Source organism: Schistocerca cancellata, chromosome 1, assembly GCF_023864275.1.
Source record: "Schistocerca cancellata isolate TAMUIC-IGC-003103 chromosome 1, iqSchCanc2.1, whole genome shotgun sequence".
NCBI lineage: Eukaryota > Metazoa > Arthropoda > Insecta > Orthoptera > Acrididae > Schistocerca > Schistocerca cancellata.
In genome coordinates this window covers 476,689,533-476,712,935 of record NC_064626.1, presented here as the reverse complement: position 1 = coordinate 476,712,935, position 23,403 = coordinate 476,689,533, and the positions used below count along the sequence as shown (strand labels likewise).

The 23,403-nt window shown below is 43.6% G+C and overlaps 1 protein-coding gene across 1 annotated transcript in view; it reads right to left on the bottom strand.

The window, feature by feature from the left end:
* Positions 1–23,403, bottom strand: part of LOC126183844 (transient receptor potential channel pyrexia-like) — a 190,246-nt gene that overhangs the window by 129,510 nt on the left and 37,333 nt on the right. The window contains exon 2 of the mRNA XM_049926153.1: positions 10,824–10,881. Coding sequence (XP_049782110.1) covers positions 10,824–10,865 — 42 coding nt within the window. The 5' untranslated portion in view covers positions 10,866–10,881. The remainder of the gene's footprint in view (positions 1–10,823; positions 10,882–23,403) is intronic.

Sequence of the window (23,403 nt, the reverse complement as noted above, 5' to 3'; positions counted from 1 at the left end):
CCACTGTGTAGGAAATGTGGGCCCGGATTGATGCAAACACATCCTCAAACCTGTACCCTAGAGTTTTCCTCCTGGCAGACGTCGATGCTTCGTGGCGAACTTGTAGCCGCTTATTTATTCCTTTGTACTCTGGTCTTGTAACTTCTTGGCGAACACATGTGACCCACAACAGAAATAGGGCGCAATATACCGGGAAAACGACCTTAAATAACAGCAATTTCGTCGATTCGAAGAGAAAAGTCAATCGAAAAGTTGATTTTTGTTTTGTAATTGCTGTATTTCATTTTACTTAACGACAAGTACTTTATTAGAAGAATAATTCAAAAAAATTTTAATTTGTTTGGCGGACATACATGTCATTACATGATTCTTCTAAACTAGGATTTCTGTAGGATCTGCGAGAAATTGAAATACAGTGGATTTACATAAAGAATTTCACGAACAGGTGCAGCCCCTGCAGTAATCAGGAATTCAGTGGTGCTCTTACGGGGTGACCGGCTGTGGGCTAACATACTGAAAATGTCGCACATATTTGTCGCTGTTTTGAGTGCTTGAATTAGTTAGTACTTGACGGTTTTTGAAAGAGTACTTTTGCGTTGTAAAGGCTTTGCTCATTTATTGAATTTCTAATACATTTCAAGGCCTGAAATGATTCACATACACTGCGTAAGTGCCTGGTAGAATATAAGAATAATTCTTGATGTTTAGCAAAGACTTTTATTTATTGAGTTACCGGTCTACGGCCTCACAGCCATCACAACATTGTACAGAAGTGAGTTTTTATTTGACGATAGCAAAAGAAGCGGAAAGCCATTAGTGAATAAATATAAATTGTTTCGAAGGTCAAAAAAGTGTTTCTTTGTTGTAATATTGTGACTCTTCTAATTCGCCTTTCCACTGAGGTATTATCTAGGCAGAACATGCTAGCTTTTATGTCCTTCTGAATTTTTAAAATCATTTTCCCACAGTGGTAGATCCCGCCACTGTCCAAGCGTCGTCACCCCAGAAGAACAGTCTCAGTATCCGATTAGATTCGAAAACAAAGTCTGTATTTGGATTACACATAAGACGTGGGTTATTGTTACACAAATTCAAAACATAAAACCGAACATACTTTCCGTTGTACTATTGGGGCCAAATCATGCGAGTATTACTCGCACAAACATGTACCTGAAGAACTGAATTCAGTATGAAGCAATGTACATCTACATGCGTACGCACTTTGGACAGTATCGTGAACTGAATGGCAAACGGTACTTAGCATGGTACCACATATTAGGATTTGTTCCTTTTCCAATCGCGTATGGAGTACGTGGAAATGACAACAACCACATCCGCGCCTAGGGCTATAACGGAAAAATTTAAATTGTGAAACTGTCCGCTGACACTTTCATGCTGCTGAGTTTCATTTCCGCAAGGAAACCATCAGTATGTCTTGCCATCAAAAAGTATGCATAGCGCTCTGTCTCCACTACTTTCCAGCTGGCAAATACTTCTAAGAGTTAGTGGTGTCACTGTCCGAGAAAAAAATTTGTTCCGACTAGAATGGCAGACGGTCTTCAAACTTCTTTTCCACTGCACTCAAACTGGAAGGATACATTTGGCAGCCTGGGCTTGGATGACTTTAACTCTGGTAAGAGAATTGTTTCAAGTTTCATCCAGGATGGACCCGGAGGAAAACGCTCACGTTGTAGAAGAATGTATACTGCCAACTGACCTCTCTCTTTGTCTAGCAGAACTGGTGCCTATCATCCACAGTGTGCACATATATATATATATATATATATATATATATATATATATATATATATAAATTGAAAACCGACTGAAAATACATACTCAAGTAACGGCGCTAGAGTGACCCCAAAAGTCTCCAAACTTAATTGCAGTGTAATATGTCTGCGTGTTGATTATTATTCAAGATTGGAAACTGCGTTAGAAACGTTTTGCAGCGTGTATTTTGAATCATGTATTTAACACGTGGGTGAACATTCGGTGACGTCAGCGTAGTTGTAGCCCCGTTCTCTCTCGATCCGTCGTAGACGAAGTGTTGGGTGTATGGTGTAGGGCGCACTAGGTATTAAAAATAAAAGAAATATCTTTTTTAAATTTAATTATTTATATAAATCTGTTTTCTTCAGTTTTATTCGCAAACAAAGCAGTGATTCCCACATCAAATTATTTGATGCCACCCACATGCTGCAAGCTTATTAAATATATGTAAAACAATCGTTCGAATTATGGATAAAATTTCAGAGTCAATCAGTTATACGACTTATTTTTTGTAAAGAGATCAGTTTGGTGGGCTTTTGAGTATAATGCCCGCTCAACTTAACATGACATTATATTTAAGAAAATTACATGCATATTAAAAATATGAGTATTTATCTAATAAATCTGTTATTATGTTCATATTTCAGACTAAACATGGCTTTTTCCGATGATAAATGAAATAATGCTACTTTAATGTTTGCGGATGTTTGTGGAGAATCGTGTTGTATCACTGTTTGCAGCCACGAAATTCTCAGTTATTGGTACTAGTTTCGATTGTCAGTAATCATTGTAAAACACAAAAGTGACAATTTAAACTGGTAGCAATAAATAAAGGTTTTTCTCACCGGGCGAGGTGGCGCAGTGGTAGCACACTGGACGTGCATTCGGGAGGACGACGGTTCAATCCCGCGTCCGGCCATCCTGATTTAGGTTTTCCGTGATTTCCCTAAATCTCTCGAGGCAAATGCCGGGATGGTTCCTTTCAAACGGCACGGCCGACTTCCTTCCCCATCCTTCCCTAATCCGATGAGACCGATGACCTCGCTGTCTGGTCTCCTCCCGCAAAACAACCCAACCCTTATACAAAGGTTTTTCATTGCCACCCGCAGCTTGTGTTGTTTGACATCGTCATCCTGACCACTGACCTAAGGGCTGTACACTGGCGTGCTGTTAAGGTACCAGGCTCAGTTTCCAGCTGTATTAGGACAGTGCCTTTAACTGTACAGCAACGAGGTGTCACGAACAGAATGACCTGCTTCGTACCAACCAGCATAGTTTCATAAAACTTCGATCATGCACAACCGAACTCGCACTCTTCTCATACGGCGTCCTAAAAGCTGTGAATCAAAGCTAAAAGGCAGATGCAGTGTATCTTCATTTCCGAAAAGCATTTCACTCAGTAAATTAGCGCTTGTCAACTATGGAATCTCAAACAAAATTCTGGACTGGACTGAGGATTTCTTGGTTGGAAGAGGATTTCTCTTTCGAATGCGTAAATATTTTGTTGACACCCACCTACATAGGGAGAAATGATTATAATAATAAGAGTAATCAGAGCTCGAACGGAAAGATTTAGGTGTTCCTTTTTCCCATGCGCCATTTGAGAATGGAATTGTAGGGAAGTAGTATGAAAATGCCTCTGCCAGGCACTTAAGTGTGAATTGCAGAGTAAACATGTACATGTGGATGTAGATGAAGCACGCAGAAAGTTAAAACTTTTATCCATTCTGGATTTGGAATACTACGACTGTCTTGTTAAAGGTTTCAGGGATTACTGGAACCAATCGCCGTTTTTTCTTTCTTCAATTTTTATTTATTCATGACCGGTTTCGAATCGTCTGGCAATTCATCATCAACTCAGACGCATAAATGGTACATTTTCGCCTCACTGGCCTAGACTTTGTGTACTGGGTGCAGCAGACTTTTCGCAGATGACGAAGTTATCTAATATGAATTACTGGCTGAACAAGTTGCACAAATATCCAGTCTGATCTTGAAAAGAATTCAAAGTGGCGCAGAGGTTGGCAACTCACCTTAAATGTTCATAGATGTCAAATTGCGCACTCCATCAATAGAAAAAATGTAGTATCCTGTGACTACAATATCAGTGAGTCACAACTGGAATCAGTGAACTAGTACCTGGGATTAGCAGTTTGTTAGGATTTAAAATAGAAAGGTCGCATGGGCAGGTGGGAGGTACACTAGGTGAAAGACTTACATTCAGTGACAGAATACTGGGAAAATGCAATGACTGTATAAAAGAGACTACTTCAAAACACCATGCGTACCATTCAAAAATATTTCTCATATGCATTGACGCATATCAGGCAAAACTAACATGGGGTAATGAACTGGTTCGAAGGAGGGCAGCACGAATTGTCATATGTGTATTTGACGCACGAGAGGACCGTTGTGATACTTCAAACCCTGAACTGAAAGACACTTGAAGATGTGCAACAACTATTCCGGGAAAGCCTAATTGTAATGATTCGAAAATCAGTATTAATTGGGGATCTAGAAATATACTACAGCTCCATACAATTGCTCCCGTAGGGATCTCGAAGACAAGATTAATCTAATTACAGCGCACACAGATGCTTTTAAAGTTTTTCTTCCCACGCTCATACGCGAATGGAACGAGAAGCTGCCTGAATATGTGATACAATGGTACCTAACCACTTCCATGCATTTCACTGTCCTTTGCAAAGTACGAATATAGCGATAAAGGCAGTAAGTATACACCAGTTGACAGTGTCCGCGGAGTACGTGGCTGGAAAGTTCCAGAACATTATTAGTTAAACCACAGTGATTATGGAATTCCTTCGTTCTCATATTTCGGGAAAAAGATATTCTTATTACGCAATGTTAGGAAAAAGAAGATGCTACTGTGCCCAGAGATGTGACAAACAAATGCTGCAGGATACACAACACTTTAACATCTGATGTCCCCACGATGATGTGTAATTTATACTGGTGTTGAAAACAACGGAAACGAGGTCGTCTGCGTGTGTTGTATATTGTAGCCATTTGCTTCAGAGGAGCGCCGACGTGCACGTATTTCTCTCACGCGAGGAGTCGGTGGAACACGGCGGAGCTTACTGTTACCTCTCACTTCCTGCACTATAAATAGGCTGCCGGCCAATGCAACGCTGCTGCACCCAGTACACCAAGTCTAAGCCAGTGAGGCGAAAATATATCAAATCTGCGTCTGCTTTTGATATCAAAGTTGCCACAACGCGCACCGACGTTACGCGTTTGCATAGTGTGGCTGGCACAAGCAATTTTGTTGCGTGGCCCTTTCATCGCGATCTGTTAACTATCGGACACCGGCGAATCTTACGACAATAGATATAATTATGCCATTGCTTATCTTCGTCGGAAGTGCGACACAGAACTGATAGCCAGTCATTCATAAATCTTTCTGAATCTCACAACTGAAGAGTGGAAATCGAAAACGTTCTTAGTTCCAAATCTGGCATTTGTCTGGAGAATAAAATAAAATATATCCCTGTTTTTACATAACTGAATTGTATCCAAAAAATTGAGAAGGTATCCTGACACAACAACACATCCCGGCAAAAAAGAATGAGACTAATTATAAAATAAATAATTTATTATGAACGTTGTGTCATACCATGCCTCATTGTAAGTGCCAAAAGAAAGTGCATCTTCAGACGGCTGTTCATTTTTATATTGCATTTGTTGTTGTTTGTATTAGCTGTTGAGAAAAAACAGCCAGCAACTAATGTGAACAACAGATGTGATATAAACTTGAGAAACCGTCTGAAGGTGAATCCCTCCATCCGAAACCGGTAACGGCGTTATTTGTGTGAATAAAGAGCGTTATGTAACATGGCTGGTTGCTGCTTTCTTCTTTGTAAGAATCAACTTGTATTTTGTACACAGCCACAGGTGAAAAAGTTTGTTTTCGACAAAATAGTAGGAAGAAACGTTTTGTCCCGAATGTCATTAATACCGAGGCACTACGTTTTATTTGTTATAATACTTATACACAAATACAGCATTAGGTTACTAACTACTAGAACTGTAGTCAAGAAAAACCACTTCTTATACCTTTTAAATTTTGGAACTCTCGAGGGAAGTACAACAAGGCGGGGAAATCATGCGCCGTCTACTAACGCATGTTTAAAAGACTTTCTCTGCGTTTTCAGTTTGCACTCTTCTCTTACATAGTATCTCGTAAATAGACGGCCCTAAGCGTCTAATTTCGTTTCATTTATACAGGGCAGAACTGTGACAAATTCTAAACCACATGACTCCATAATATCACGCTTCGTTCATTATTTTATATTTTTTGTGGCATTTCGTATTTGACAATCGCAGAATACTTATGTAATATGAAGAGTTTGTCACAGGAGAGGAAGTCATGGCGGGCCGCATCAGTCAGAGGACTGGTGATGAAAAAAAGTGCCATCTTCAAAATTCAGAACTGAACTGACCAACGGAAGCATATACATTCTCTGAATCTGAATTCATATAAAATACTGGAGCAATTATCGTCGTAAAGCACATTTTCCTATGAATCGACGTGTCTCTCAGTCCCGCCAACGACAAAGTCAGAAAAAAAGCGCAAGATGGGATTGAGGAAGATTATAGGCAAGGTCCTTTTTAATTTGGCGTAAGTAGTTTAGAGAGGCCACGAAAAACATTTTTTTATTTTCTCCGTACCTAATACCCATATCACTTTGAGCTACGTATTTGATCCAATGAAGGTCAATTTCCTTACAGATGTATCTTTATGTTAGTTTCGCGAGACGTAGTGAGACCAGTATATGCGCTCCCTTGATGGAACGACAGTTACGGTGCTTTGGCATTCGATTTATGGAGCACTCCTGACAGGCACCTGAATATTAGACACTATTTTCTCGAAATCTATTGTACGTACTGGATATAAACATCAAAATAAAAGAGAAAAGCACAGCTGTAAGTAAATCTGTATGGTCGGACGTGAATTTGAACCGCTGCCCTCCCCACTACTCGTCCGTTGTCTTACCGTAGAGCCAGTTGGCTCGGAAGTGACTAATGTGAGCTGAGAATCTATTAACAACTATTTTTGTTGTGATTTCGACCTTTCTTCCATGTAGTGATCTGCACAGTGGGAACAAATACTTTCAGAAAGGTCTGTCTCTCGATCTGATTCTTCCCTGACAGTATAGAGTACCAAAATGCTTGCCGTAGTGTGCGGCATAATCATCGCGATATTTTGGGAAAGGAAGGCGACTAGAGGCGGCGGCAAATGAATACGTGTGAAGGACCTCCCGTCCAGTGTCATAGAGGGCAAACTGTGAAAACACTCCTTAAGTAATACTCATTTTGAATTCTTCGGTGTACGCTGTTTGGAATAATCTGGTTTTGAGCGCTCTAACTAATCGCCTGCTAGTGGCGGTAGTCTGTTCACTGCAACCGAAACGTTTGTTCTGATATAATACATTTTCGGCTACAATGTAAAATTGCTTGAAATTATCCGCTCTTTTCATATGAGTTTTTTAAAATGTTTATTAGTTTTCTTCGTGTCACTCATATTTTTTCGTTTGGTTTCGCATTTAGAAATTATCCACAGTATTAGTAACATTTATTAAAATTCAGAAGCACGTCTTCAGTTCGTTGTGACGTAACATGTTTTGTGGGGAATAGGAGCTATGAACTAATCCCACGAAGCCTGATATGAGATCAGTGCTCATTGTACTAATTGACGCTTTGAAAAGCATTCTGAAGCTACTTAGTATCATTATCCATAAAGGATGTCGAAATACGTCTATACACGTAATATTTTCATTTAAGAATTGTGTTTTTAATTGATATTAACTAATTAAAACATTGGTGCAAATGCATCTATAACTGTGCATCGAATCCAGTATTTTGAGACAGAGCGATGAGCCAAACGCTACGCCCTCTGCCTACAGCGAGATCGGATGCCGCCTGATGGCGTTGAGGTCACGTGACGCGCTAACGAAAATATGCAAGCTGAGCAGAGACGAATAGGGAATCATTATAGCGACCATACGGGCCGCAAATGGGGAAATCCACTGACATGAGAGACTTTGGTAAAAGGAGGACTGTTATGAACCGGCGCCTGGAAACGAGCATCTCGAAAACGGCGAAGCTGTTCAAGCTGTTCGCGTGCTGCTGTGAGGATTCGTGGAAAGTGGTTGAATGACAATGGAGCCACAGGTAAGCAACAAGGTGTTAGACGTTCATGCCAAATGACAAAACGTGGACGTCGGAGGCTTCCCCGCTGTGGCAAGCAGCATAAACGGCGATCTCTTGGCAGATCTGACGATAGAATATAATGCTGGTGCAGGCACAAATGTTTTGGAGCACTCTGTTCAGCGCACATTGTTGGACTTGGTCCTTCGCAACAGACGACCCACACGTATTCCCATGTTAACCCAACGATATCTTCAATTACGCTGCGTTGGGTACGGGTTAATCTAGATTGGACCATGGGTCAATGGAAAAGTATCGCACGGATCTGTTGTAGCAATCGAAGGCCCCATGATAGCTGTGGGCTACGTGAATTTTACTGCGGACCATCTGCATCGCGTCATGCTTGATATCTTCCCAAATGGTGATGGCATATTACAACAAGATAACTGTCCCTTTAAAGAGGCCAGAATCGTGCTACAGTAGTTTGAGGATAGTAAAATCTCTTTGATGTCTTGGCCACTAATTCTTCTTATCCGAACCCGATGGAACACATGTGGGATGCTATTGGCCGCCAATTCCGTGCCTACAACCTACCAGCCCATAATTTGCGACAATCGGGTGAGCTATGCGTAGGCATCTGGAGACATGTGCCTCAGAAAACGTATCAAGGAGATATCGAATCCATGCCAAGCAGAACCGTTACTGTATTACGTTCCAAAGATCGACCAACATACACTGAGGTGATAAAAGTCATGAGATTCCTCCTTTTGCCCGGCCTAATGCAGTAACTCTGTGTGACATGGACTCAACAAGTCGCTAGAAGTCCTCTGGAGAAATATTGTGAGCCATGCTGCCTCTGTAGCCGTCCAGAATTGCGAAAAAGTTGCCGTCGCACTATTTTGTGCACGAAATGACCATTCGATTTTGTCACATAAATGTTCGGTGGGATTCATGTCGGGGGATCTGGGTGGCCAAATCATTTGCTCCAATTGTTCAGAGTGTTAATCAAACCAGTCGCGACCATTTGTGGCCCGTTGACATCATTGTTTCGGAACATGAAGTCCATGAATTCAAATATCCATTTTCAGCCTCTTAGCGGTTCAGTAGGATCAGAGGACCCAGTCCATTCCATGTAAACACAATCAGCACGATTATGGAGCCTCCACCAGCCTGCATAATGCCTTGTTGACAAATTCGATCCGTAACTTTGTGGCGTCTGCGCTACACTCGAACCCTTCAGTCAGCCCTTACCAACTGAAATCTGGGACTCATCTGACCAGGCCACGATTTTCCAGTCGTCTAGTGTCCAACCGCTATGGTCACGAGCCCAGGAGAGGCGCTGCGGGCGAGGTCGTGCTGTTAGCAAAGGTACTCGCGTCGGTCGTCTGCCACAATAGCCCATAACGCCAAAATTCGCCGCACTGCCCTGACGGACACGTTCGTCGTACGTCCCACATTGATTTCTGGGTTTATTTTATGTAGTATTGCTCAGCTGTCAGCACTGACAACGCCATGCAACGCCGCCGTTCTCTGTCGTGAAGTGAATACCGACGACCATTGCGTTGTCCATGGTGAGAGGTAATAACTGAAATTTGGTCCTCCCGGCACGCTCTTGACACTACGGATCTGGGAGTATTGACTTCCCGAAATGGAATGTCCCATGCGTCTAGCTTCGACTTCCATTCTGCGCTCGAAGTCTGTTAATTCTCGTTGTACCACCTGAATCACATCGGAAACCGTTTCACATTAATCACCTTAGTACAAATGACAGCTCTGCCAGTGCACTGTACGCGATACTACCGTCACCTGTGTAAGTGCATAACGCTATCCCATGACTTATATCACCTCATTGAACTATTAAACAGGTGGTATCTATGTTGTGGCATACTACTGTGTGCATCAACTGTTTTTAACAGAACCAGCAATTGCAGTGATTCATACAGAAAACTGGCCGTCACTGTCATTTGCCGGCCGTTGCGGCCGAGCGGTTCTAAGCGCTTCAGTCCGGAACCGCGCTACTGCTACGGTCGCAGGTTCGAATCCTGCCTACGGCATGGATGTGTGTGATGTCCTTAGGTTAGTTAGGTTTAAGTAGTTCTAAGTCTAGGGGACTGATGACCTCAGATGTTAAGTTCCATAGTGCTCAGAGCCATTTGAGCCACTGTCATTCGAAATTGTGCAGCTAGTATTTTGATTCATAAAACACTTCGTAATTCTGACCTAGGGGGTGGCCGGCGCCCTGAGTGATGTCATAAGCCACGATAATAGAAGACACTGTCTTAGCTGAAAGTGGCGGCACTGATAGAGTTTTGTACTGAGTTTAGGCTGCTGGGAGCGACGTCTTCGGATGAGACTATGCATCTTCGACTTCGATAAGTGCTGTGGTAGCAACAATGACGACTAACATATTGAAGTGGAGCAATATGTTTTTATTTTGCGTCGAATGGCAATAAGCAAATATTACACAGAAGTTTTGTTTGCCTTTCAAACTTCTGTGTCATACCAAACATCAAATGAATCTGTAGATGTGCAACTCTGGACAAATCAACAAACACATGATAAACCTATCCACAGGAGTGGAGACTTTGGAGACTAGTAGATGAGAGCTCGAGTTTTATGCTAAAACATTAAAACGAAGGTACATCTCAAATCGTCCTGTTGGCTTTCCTTGTAGCAGAGATCTAGAGTAACATTCTGAGAAGACATAATGCTTACGAAGAATTTCGTGGAGGCCGTTCACACAGAAATAAGGCAATAAGACGGCACAAGTAGCTTTCAGCTTTATTGAAGGTAAACAGAATATGTGAAAGGACCTAACACGTGACGCTGATAACAGAGATTTGCAAGAACACGGGTTGCAGCAGCAGCAGCGCTACACTCACCTGGCCGGCGCCCCTTTCTGAACCCCCGCCGTGTTGAGGCATGGTTGTTTTCTGTGTCCTGCAATGAGACGGATTCCAGTTAAATACTTAAAACGCCGTATCAAATCATGACTTACTTTCAATTTGAATATTTTTTCAATTTTATTTCTATTTGTTAATGCCCTCTTCCTTATATTTATTTAGGAGACGCTCACACAGGCTGAGTGGTGGGTAAGGTATCAGACTTCAGCTCATTGGTACAATCTGGGGAAATGCAGTCAATCTACCTCAAAGGAGATGTCTTACAAAATACTCGTGCGATTATTGCTCAAGTGTGTGGGACCCGTACCGTATAGGACTGACTGCATATAACGTACACAGAGAATAGCAACACAAATGGTCACGGGTTTTTTGGCCCGTGGGAGACTGTTACGGTGATGCTGAAGAACCTGAACTGATGAACACTTGAAGAGAGACGCTAAAATTCCGCTGGGACCTACTTAGAAAGTTTCAAGTGCCTACATTAAGTAATGAATCTATGAGTAGGCTATAGACCCAAACGTATATCGCATATCGCTCCTGCAGGCTTCGCGAAGATCATGCTAATTACAGCGCAGACTGTGGCATTTAAGCAGTCATTCTTCCTGTGATCATCATATGAATGGAACGGGAAGAAGACCTAATACTGGTATAATGGGATGTACCTTCTTGCCGTACATTTGACAGTGTTTTGCAAAGTGTGGATGTACCTGTAAATATAGATGATACTCTTAGTTAGGTTTGAAATGGCTGTTTTCCTGTACATCATTACGCATTTTTACGTCGCTTGAGTACAGTTTTCTACGTCTATATTCATGTTGCTCTTGCCATTCAGGGATTACTTCTGACCTTTATTAATGTTTGTGATATTAGCTAATAAACTAACAAATAAGCCAAAGTTTCATCTAAAGCTTGTACTTTAGATGTGTTGATTTAGGTAGTTTGGTATCATGATCGCGAAGTGGCACTGTTCAAAGATAATCATTTGTCAGGCATTTCCAGACACTCTCGAGAACGTTGTTTCCATTCTGTTGTGGATTACTTGTCAGAAAAGGAGCTACAGTTGATGAAATCTTATTGTTTAGTCGTGATTTTACAAGCACTGTGTGTTGTATTATACTTGCTCTTGTAGAAAGGGATCTCAGTGAAGCGTTAGTTGGGAAATATTGGTATCGTGGATACTGCAAAAGCAAAACATAGATTATACCACCAATGACTGTAAGATGTTTCAGCAATCAAAAGCAGCAAATTAAGTTAATGGTGTGAAATTAATCTTCCAACCGGGGTATTACTGCTGGCGCCATTGATTGCCGTCTGTTACACTCAACAATGCACAGTGTCGGGCAGGCAAATTAGTGGGTCAAAGCACATTGTTCCTGGCAGTATAAGATGAAATATGGTCAGTTGTGTGGCCAAGAGTGCAGTACAGAGGAAACTCGATTATCCACATCTCATTTATACAGAGCCGCGAGCAGATACCTCTCAAGTCCAGACCGTACGTGCACGGATGTCGCGCTGGCACTACGCGTCCGCGACGCAGCCGATCTCTTGCCATGCGCACCTCATTGCTGTTTCGAGTTAGTTGTCAGTCGCTATGACGCTGCGCCGTGTCGTGTCTGTGCTGAGAAATGACCAAGTGTAAAAGAGAGGTGACGTCGGTCAAGGATGACATAAGCGTTGTTGTTTCATTAGAAAAAGAAGAAACTGGTCGTAAATTAGCCGGTAAGTGTAGGTACTTCTACGATAAGCGATAATTCTTAAGAAGAACGCCGATTTAATTTTAAACTACACCTGCATTTATAGCGAAGACGGAACTGAACAACGGAAAGTGATGAAGATTCGAAAAATGAACTTTTGGAAGAAGCTTTATATTGTTGGTTTTTACAAAAACGGTCAACTGGGCAACCGATACCCGTTCCTTTGCTCTTTGCATTTAGTTAAATAATAAAAAAAAAGAACAAGTAGAGATGAATCAATTGTGGCAAGTAACGGGTGGTTGCACAAGTTTAAATCTCATCGGGGAATTCGCGAATTGTAAATACAAAGTGAAAAATATTAGCTGATGTATATGCAGAAATTAAAAAAAAAGTTTAAAAAAAGAATTGGACGTAAATGACTTTGACTGGGACTTTGTTTACAACGCTGATGAAACCGGGTTAAATTTGAAATCATTGCCATCAAATTGATTTGCTTCTCGGCGAGAGAGTTTAGTTCCGGGGTGTAAAACTAGTAAAGAGTGAGTAACAATATTAGTTAACGCAAATGCTACCAGGAGCTCTAAAATGCCGTTGCTCCTCATCGGGAAATCCAATTACCGCCTGTGGTTCTAAAATTTCAGGGTTTCCTTAATTAATAAAAAGCGAAAAACCGCATGGATGAACATGGAAATATTCGGTGACTGGTATGACAGCACTTTTATCCCTAAAGTAAAAAACAAAAATTCAAAACGTAATTGGCAAAGAAGCCAAAGTCCCACTTTTAATGTAAAGTGCGGCAACCCATCCTTCAGCCGAACTTTCAGAGAGAGTAAATGCAATGTTTACAGTAAATTTTTGCCTCCTAATGTGAGATTCTTGGAAAAACCAGTTGATCGAAGAGTTACTGAAACATTAAAACGACTTTATAGAAAACAACTTCTACGTGTGTTGTTATCTGTTGATGAAGACATCATAGAAGACTTTTTGTCATTTTTCAAACAAATTAATTTAAAGGAATGTTGTTGCATGGTTCTAGGTGCGTGGAATTTAACATAAAGGAAGGCTCTGAACAAAGCTTGAAACAGAACACTAAAACAGGAGCACGAAAATTCAATAACCCATACGGGTGACTCTGTTTCGGAGGATATAAATGAGTTGTTGACAAACATACAAATTTGCCAGGAATGTGATGCCGATGATATGAATGAGTGGCTCATTTATGACAGAATGATTAAAGTTTTCAAATGGTTCAAATGGCTCCAATGGCTCTGAGCACTATGGGACTCAACTTCTGTGGTCATCAGTCCCCTAGAACTTAGAACTACTTAAACCTAACTAACCTAAGGACATCACACACATCCATGCCCGAGGCAGGATTCGAACCTACGACCGTAGCGGTCGCGCAGTTCCAGACTGAAGCGCCTAGAACCGCTCGGTCATAACGGTCGGCAAAAGTTTTCAGATCATGTAGGATAATCAAATTGTTGAAAACATATTGCATTCATAAGAACAGTGGGAAATGCGAAGAGAGGAAACAGAAGAACATGTGGATAGAGAAAACGACGCAGGACTGTCTCCTGCATAAGCATTTCCAGCTCTGTGACCAGAATTGAAATGGTTCGAAAAACGGTGTATGACACCGTCAATTCAGTGCAATTAAAACGAAGTCGTGATGTGGCAGCAACGAAGAGAAAAAATTGTTTGTGTCAGATGCCAGTTATCAAATATTTTTAACAAAATTAAACTACTGTAGCTTTTATTAGGTGTATCATGACTAAGGTAATCATAAGAAAATATGTATATACATACGAAAATGTGTTTCTTATGTCTTAGTAAACATTGATTTTTGTTGATTTTAATAACTTGTTTTTTATTTTCAGTAAACGCTTAATATTATGCATTGACGCTAGAAAGATAACTATATGACAACGTACCTAAAAGATGACCATAGGCGGGCGATTCAGGTTATCTTTCTATAGTTAATAATACAAAAAAAGCTTCCTTCGTAAATTCAGTTATCCGGATTTTCGATTATCCGAATGACTTACTGCAACAATTAGTCTGGTTAATCGAATCTCCACTGTATTATACTCCGATAGAGGCCAGAGTGGTAGGCCGCTATGGGGGGGGGGGGGGGGAGGGGGGGGGTGGAATCGAGTTGGCAGACGTCTGGAGGCCAGCAATCCATCACCCTGGGCAGGGTAAAGTGGAGTGGTAAATGAATGCTTGGAAGTCGTCCGAAGCGTTGTCATGAAAACATCATTGTTGCTCAACAAACGGTAACAGTCATGACGCTATTCAGACAAGCCAACATCCCCTGGAAGCAAGCTGTAGGCACCATGTGAAAGAGGTGCTGCTGGCAGAAGCTTTATGCTATCTATGGGGTGACGATGGCAGCGAGTCAGCAAGGACACTGACCACAGCAGCGGTTAATACGGAATTTGCCCACAGTGCGGACTAAAGGGTGCCTTGCTGCACAGGAGGGGGCGTGCTGAGATGCGCAGAATCACGCCGTGGACGCAGTGCGGATGAGATGGCTCACAGTAACATCAGTGTCTGTCCACACGGCCAGAAGCAGGAATCAAGGAGATTTGCGCACAAGCGATGGCAGCAGGGCGGCTGCATGGACCCAGGCTCAAACAGTAGATCTCCCGGGGTAGGAGGCCGGCAGCAGCTGGAGTAGCCTCCTTTGTGGCTTGTCAGTTGGAGGAGGCTGCAGCATTGGGCTCAGCAGAAACTGTAGATCCGCATCTAACAATGGCAGAGTCCATAGGTGGTGACTTGTTGATCCATGTAGACTCTTAGACCGTTGTAGGTCCTCCCATGTAGCTGGTCACTGGCAGACTGCAATGCCTGTGACTCAAAACGAACAGTATTATAGGGGCTTGGCCCGTCCTTGTTTTACTAAAACATTGGTTTCTATCATGTAAGCCATAACAGAACCACGGCCTGAGCGTGAAGCAACCAAGTCACCCACGCGGCAGTCGCCCTGTCTTTCTACTGTGTAAATGCTATTATGCTTATGGTTCCCGTTTCTGACCGTAGTATGTGGTGAGAGCTTCGACGCCTAAGAGACAGTACTGCAGTATCAACAGATAATATGAACTGACCCGTTTCTGCAACCTCTTGCATTAGCCATGGAAGGTGTCTCAATTCTACTCAGCCTTGCCCGAAAATTATTTGCTGTGCAAAGAAAATTATTTACTGTGCAACAAATGTTTTCAGCAGTTGTTATATACAATAACTTGCCACCAGCTACCTTCACTTCCTGGTAAATTGCTTGAGAAACGAAATGTTCCAAGTGACAGGAAAAATATGAAGAAATGTCTATTTTCAAGAAGGGTTATCAGATAGATGCATACAGCTACAGGTTTACACGGATCAGCCAGAACGTTATGACCACCGACCTGCTATGGATATAAACCCTTTCAGGCTAGAGCAGCAACACCTGATGAGGAATAACTGCTTGTCAGATACACGCACGGTGCGTGTGGTATCAGAGGGCGTGGTGTCCATGTGTAGAATGGGGAAGGCGGTCGATGTGTCTGAGTACGACCGATGGCAGATGATGATGGTCTGAAGATTCGGCACGAGCCTTTCGGAAACTGTACGACTTGTCGGGTGTATGATGAGTGCTGTGGTGCGTGTCGTGAGCAAATGGCGAAACCAAGGTGACACCACGTCCAGACGCCATGGGGCTGGGCGGCCACCTGTAATTACAGATGTTGCTGGTGATGACGATGCCGATGACGACGACGACGATGATGATGATGATGATGATATTTGGTTTGGGGAGCCTCTCAACTGCTTGTTTATCAGCGCCGTAAAAGTTCCCAATCTTTTCACAGTCCAGTCACGCCACTTTTTTCCGAATGACGATGAAGAGATGAGGACAACACAAACATCCGGTCCCTGGGCGAAGAAAAGCCACGACCTGCCCGGTAATCGAATCCAGGACCCCCGTGATCTAGACAACAAGACAGCAACGCTGGCCACTAGACCACGAGCTGCAGACACAGATCTCAGACGTCATAGGCTGGGTGGACTGGTAAAATAGGATAAGCGGCGAACTGTGGCACAACTAATATAAGACTTTATTACTGGCCAGAGTACAAGTGCACTGAACACGCCAAACGATGGGCTTCCGCAGCCGACGACCCAGCATGAGGAAATATTAACACCATGACATCAGCAACTACGACTGAAATGGGCCGTAATCATCAGCACTGGACGTTGGCGCAGTGGCAGAGTGTTGCATGATTTGATGAATCCTGATACCTTCTTCACCATGCTGATGGGACGGCGCGAATCTGTCGTCTCCAGGGCAACAACTCCTTGACCTGTACTGCGAGACAGAGACAAGCTGGAGCAGGCTCCATTACGCTCTGCGGAACATCCACATGGGCATCCATGGGCTCAGTGGATCAAAGGATGGCCAAGGAGTATCGTACACTAGTTGCAGACCATGTGCACCACATCCTGACGATAACGTTTCCCGATGGCAGTGATATTTTACAACAAGATAATGCGCCATGTCACAAGGCCAAGAGTTTAATGGAGTGATTTGAGGAACACAGTAGCGACTTCCAGCTGCTGTGCTGGCCTCCCAACTTGCCAGATCTGGACACCATCGAACACATCTGGGATGTGATTGAACGTAGCGCCAGAGCTCCTCGCCCCCTTCCCCGGCATTCACCAACTTGTGTGTGTAGATGTAGTCCCAACTTCCTCCAGTTACCTGCCAGTGTCTCTTTTCTTCCGTGCCACGGCGTCGCCACTGTTATCCGTGCCGTAGGTGGACATATTGGCTATTAGGTAGGTGATCATAATGTTCTGGCTGATCGGTGTATATCTCTGACGCGAATCAAGTGGTTCAGTGCCACACTTCCGCCTGATTAAAATGACACAAGCGTATGGAGTGTCAGGCAAGCAGTGTGATTGGATTGGAGAGCTCCATAAAAAATTCTGAACGGAGAGAAATCTTCACAAGAGAAACTAGCTTCATTCTGAACGGAGAGGAATCTTAGGACGATAAACTATCTTCGAGCGCACGCAAGAGAGTGTTACAGGATCATTAGTGTTAGCGATATATACAGATGTACTGAATAATGTCGGCAGCTCGAAGAGATTGCTCACGACACTGTTGTATGTAAGAAGCTGCAAAGCTCGAAAAATGTAGCGAAATGCATGAATAATGCAGAGCATTGTCGCTTCGTGGAGAAATTGGGAACTGACCTTCAACATAAATAAATGTAATACCTTATGCACAAATATGAGAAAAGACTTGTTGTTTGAGTTCACGATTGGTGAACAATTACTAGAAACAATCACAGCCATTAAAGATCTGAGAATATGTATATAGAGCATTTAAATCGTAACGGCCACATAAAACAGGTTCACAAAGAACGGGTATTAGATTGCGATTCTTTGGAAGGTTTTCCATGGAACTGTAGTCCACCCAGGAAGCCGGTACCGTACAAAAGCCTAGGTACACCTATGTTTGAATATTGTCTTCATTCAACCTAGGACCCTTACCAATAAGGATTGCTACACGAAATAGTGAACAGAAAAAGAATAACAGTGCGAAAGTGTCAGGGAGGTGCAGCTAATCCAAGCTCGGTGACATATGCTGCCAGAAGCATTGTCCATCACAGTGTAATTCGCCTTAAAATGGGCCGGATAAGTACATGAAACACAAAAGATGCCAACGAGAGCAATGCCTTTCGTCAAGGGTTCGTTTAAAAAGCGCGAAAGTGCCAGCCAACTCCAGGTGCAGATGCTGCGAGGGCGTTATTGTGCATTACGGTGTGGTTTTCTGTGAAAATATCGAACGTGTACATCGTTAGAAGAGTATAATTTAGACATATTAGAGCCCACGTGGAGTCTTACCGACAGTCGTTCTCGCCAAGCACCATTTGCAGCTGGAGCAAGTAAGAGGGCAGCGAAAGTGCGGAGTATAGATGTGGATGTAGATGTACATGTACGGCGATCATCATCGCTGTCATAGTTGATTGACTTCGACCGATTACACTTTCCTCTTGCTTGCAGTGAGTTTATCTTTACAGTCATTAATGATTTCAGTTTGCATTTGTTACTCCACTTTTATAAAAATGGTTCAAATGGCTCTGAGCACTATGGGACTTAACATCTGAGGTCATCAGTCCCCTAGAACTTAGAACTACTTAAACCTAACCAACCTAAGGACATCACACATCCCATGCCCGAGGCAGGATTCGAACCTGTGACCGTAGCGGTCGCACGGTTCCAGACTGAAGCGCCTAGAACCGCTCGGCCACAACGGCCGGCCCATTTTTATCACTTCGTTTGAAATAGCTTTTGCACTTGTTACTTCGCTTTTATCAGTTCGTTTGAAATAGCTGTTATCCGCGGTTGCTTCTCAAAAACTGGCAAACACGCGAACCACAGTGCACAAAACGAGCTTTGCAGTCCACAGTACTTGGTGTCTGCTGTTGAAGTATGCCCTGGTCGTTCCTTCCTGGGTCTTAAGCTCACCGTATGAGAGGGTAAACACTTTGTCAGTTTGATAGTTTTTGTCCCCTGAGCATTCTGTTCGTGGCAATAGCAGAGTCGGTATATATCAAGGTTGTTAATCCGCAAAGAGAGAGAGAGAGAGAGAGAGAGAGAGAGAGAGAGAGAGAGTGCCGGCCGCGGTGGTCTAGCGGTTCTGGTGCTGCAGTCCGAAACCGCGGGACTGCTACGGTCGCAGGTTCGAATCCTGCCTCGGGCATGGGTGTGTGTGATGTCCTTAGGTTAGTTAGGTTTAAGTAGTTCTAAGTTCTAGGGGACTTATGACCTAAGATGTTGAGTCCCATAGTGCTCAGAGCCATTTGAACCATTTTTTAGAGAGAGAGAGAGAGAGAGAGAGAGAGAGAGAGAGAGAGAGAGTCTAGATAATATTATTATTACATGTGTTTGCTGATGTACTGACTAAGACTAAGCACATCTTCCTTTTCCTGTGCCTTTATCCCGGCACAGGATCGGTATGGTCATTAACGGGTTTGACATGGTTAGTTTAAGGAGTGGCCCAATCCCCCTCCTGTCGTAACCCTGTAACCCGCACTGGACGGGTTCGTTTGAAAGTGAGCGCAAGTTTTCTATATGTCTACGAATCGTGTATCAGCCCGGTTTTAACCAGATGGTTAGTGGGAAACCGCCTAAAAGCGGTCTCCAGGTTGGCCGTTATACCGACCCACGTCGTTAATCTGCCGGGCGGAGTAAAACAGATGTGAAACATTACCTCTACTGTGCCAGTTTCTAGTCACTTCTTAGCGACGATTTTGAGTGCATCACATAGCGCCCAGCACAGAATAAAGAAGAACTACCTTCACGGAGCTATGATGTGACGTTACCAGCGTGTATTTATCGGCTGGAGCTTATTCATTCTTGCATGAAGACCAGCGCACGAACGAGCATAGCTTGTAACTCCCGGCAGCCAGCCCTGAGGGTGTATTCCTGGCGAGGACATCTGTTACAGCAGATAGCTGGGCGCCCTAGCAGCGCTCTTCCCGTCACGTTCGGGAGCGCTGCCATTCGTCACCCTTCTTTCGAGAGTTACAAATATACAGCGTCGCGTACAAGAGTAGGGAACTTTTGACTTTACGCTCGACAACGTGGCAGTGGGCGATAATGTAGTGATCATTCCTCTCGGCCACCAAGCGCTTTTAATACAGACACACACACTGTTTTGTTCCTCTCCTCTATATTATGCGACCAGAGATTGCTATGCGTGGCGTTAGACTGTATAGCCAAGAGAAAGTCAGTGTAAGTACATTGCTTCTTCGCCATAGACGTATAACGTATAATGTGGCGGAAGGAGTCGACGAGGACATTTTAGTGGTTTTGAACAGAACGTGATTATAGGCGTCCACGAGATCATCTATTCCGTTAGAGATTCTTAAAAAGAGTTGCGTAAGCCCAATCATCGATGTGGTACGCCCAACACATAATCTGATAGCGACCACCGAACTCTCCAACTTACTGTACTCGTAGGAACCAGATATAAGTGTCGTTGCAGTTCAGGTACTGGAGTCGGTGAAAGGATGATTTATCGAGAGGCGTACGAAGTCCATGTTCATGGGATTTCTACTGCCGCGACGTTACTGATCGCAAAAACGAGTACACGATGTCGCTTAGCGCCTCAGAACACAATGTCGCCATTTATCAGTAGCACATTGGAAGAAGGTTTTATGGATGAGTCACGATTCACGAAGTGACCCCTCAACTGGTAATGCCGGAAACTGGTAGGTACCTGGCGCACTGAATTTAGATAATTTTATGCGACCAAGGTGAAATTCGGTAGGCGATGTTATGACCAGAGGATGTTATCTCTAGTTTCGCCTCCAGCCGTTATGTATTTTCGGTGGCAGAATGAACATGTTTATAAAAAAAGTTAGATAATAATAGCATCTTGTCAGTATTGTAGCAACTGTTTGAAATCTGACTTTTTCTGTATCAATGCGACAAATGTCCAGTCCGGAAAGTGACGCATCGTCAGCGAGCTATATAATAGGTTTCCTTACTTCGATTAATGGGAATGTCAGAATGTTTCCTCTGAAAAGATACAGCCGAGTTTCATCCCCATCTTTGCTCTACCCGAGTATGTTCTCTGTCCCTTATGCATCATCTTCGACTGGATTTAAAAGATAATCTTCGTTTTCCTTCTTATTGGACCGTGGTTAATAATAATAAAATAATAACTGAAAAACACATTGTTACTCTGTATTGACTTGCGTGAACCCATCGAAGATCTTGTCTGTTGTGTGAAAATCATTTCACCTTAAAGCCCTATAGCAACTACTCATCACTTTTCAGCAAAAGTTTAACGAATTACGTCTTCGGTGTATCATAATTCATTGAAATATTTCCGCAAAATTTAAACGGTGCAACATCACAAAAAAACGCTCTACACGCCCTTCAGACCGTTAAGGTACGTTTACTCCACGCGAAACAGCCTCGTGCAACAGTTTAATGATGCAAGTCTCATGTCCCCTAGTCCCCCCACGCCAAACGTGTGCAAGGTTATTCCGTGGTGACAGGAACCCCAGTCTGTTTTCAGGAGCTCATGAAAGAGCTTCGCTTCCCTCCATATTTTCAGGGAGGAGGGGGGGAGCAAAATTTAAAATTGCCATTTTCAATATGAATAAGTTTGTCAGTTTCGAGACATGTTTTGTGACAAGAATTAAATTTTATAAGTGACACAAAAAACTTGTTATGTCCCAGAGAATTTATGTTTAGCCCCTCAGTATTTGTTATAGACAGATTCCGCTCTGAATAAGAACTCTGTATTCCGGATTCCAGAGAAGGGAGAGGCAGCAAGTGCCCGTCTTGCCCCCGCCCTCTCTCGCGGACGCATGTGCTTCTCTTTTCACATAGTGTAAACGGCGCTACTTGTTGCGCTGAGCGGAGTATGCTCCGAATTGAAACTCGTTATCCTCGGAGCCTCGACGCAAGGGAAGTCCTTCATGGTGCTGTACGTAGAGCTGGTTCAAAATGGTTCAAATGTCTCTGAGCACTATGCGACTTAACTTCTGAGGTCATCAGTCGCCTAGAACTTAGAACTAATTAAACCTAACTAACCTAAGGACATCACACACATCCATGCCCGAGGCAGGATTCGAACCTGTGACCGTAGCGGTCACGCGGTTCCAGACTGAAGCGCCTTTAACCGCACGGCCACACCGGCCGGCTCGTTGAGCTGGGACTTTGAAAACCCAACGTGGTGGCCGCTCCTGTATCCAGTGTTCTCGTTGGGCGAACCATTGTCGGCGCACCTCTCTCTCATGCCGCGTCGAGGGAAACTGCAGGTATCGTCTCCGTGCTGAGTCCGTAGTGTTCCGGACGGCATCGCTGTGCCCGTGTCTTGTTGCGGATGAGTCCGTTGTCTGACTGTAAGAGCCTGCACGGCCGTGCAAACAATACGTGGTCCGTCCCTAGTCACGCGTGGCCACTGAGATCCTGCATGACCGCCTCCTGAACCCATCGATTTCATGTTCGAATGAAAATCGTGGGATTCAGATCAGCAAGCAGCAGTATCGTGGAACGATATACCGCAGTCTCTATAGGACATGATCCTGCCGCTGTCGAGTTCTGACACGCGCTGTTAAACGTCTCACCTTCTAAAGCGACGCATAACATACAAGCTGGCGAAGTACTTGGCGAGTCTCCTCACTCCACGTGTGGCACTCTGTGAACACCACATTAAAAACTCGGCCAATTTTACCAGCTAAATTAACCATGTTCGACGTAGTGAGGGTGACATTATGGCCAGTTTCGATGTGGCGCTGTTAACGAATGTGCCTGTCAGACTTTGTGGACCTAGTATCGCAGTTCTTTGTAAGCGAGCCATTTAGACACTCGTACGTCTTGTTATTTTTGTACGACGGTCAGTGTTATAACGATCAGACGGATGGCGTAGCGATGGGAAGCCCGTTAGCTCCAGCAATTGCAGACCTCTTCATGGAGAATTTCTGGGATAATGCCTTCTACCCAGCGCCATTAAAGTCTAGTTGTTTCTTTCGGTACGCTGACGACACCTTCGTCGTTTGGCCCCACGGACGTGAGGAGCTTAACAAGTTTTTGAAACATCTCAGCAGCATTAACAGTAACATCCAGCTCACCACGGAGATAGAAAGAAACAGTGCATTGCCATCCCCCGACATCGTCGCCCGCCGCAAACGAAATGGATGTTTGGCCACAGCGTCTATAGAATATCTATTGACGCTGATCTGTACTTGCACGCCATCAGCCATCAATACCGGTGCAAAAGCGGCCAGATTCTTACGTTGTGCAAAAATGGTATCAGATGCTGATAACCCGCCCCATGAGCTGAGGTTTTTAAGAACAAC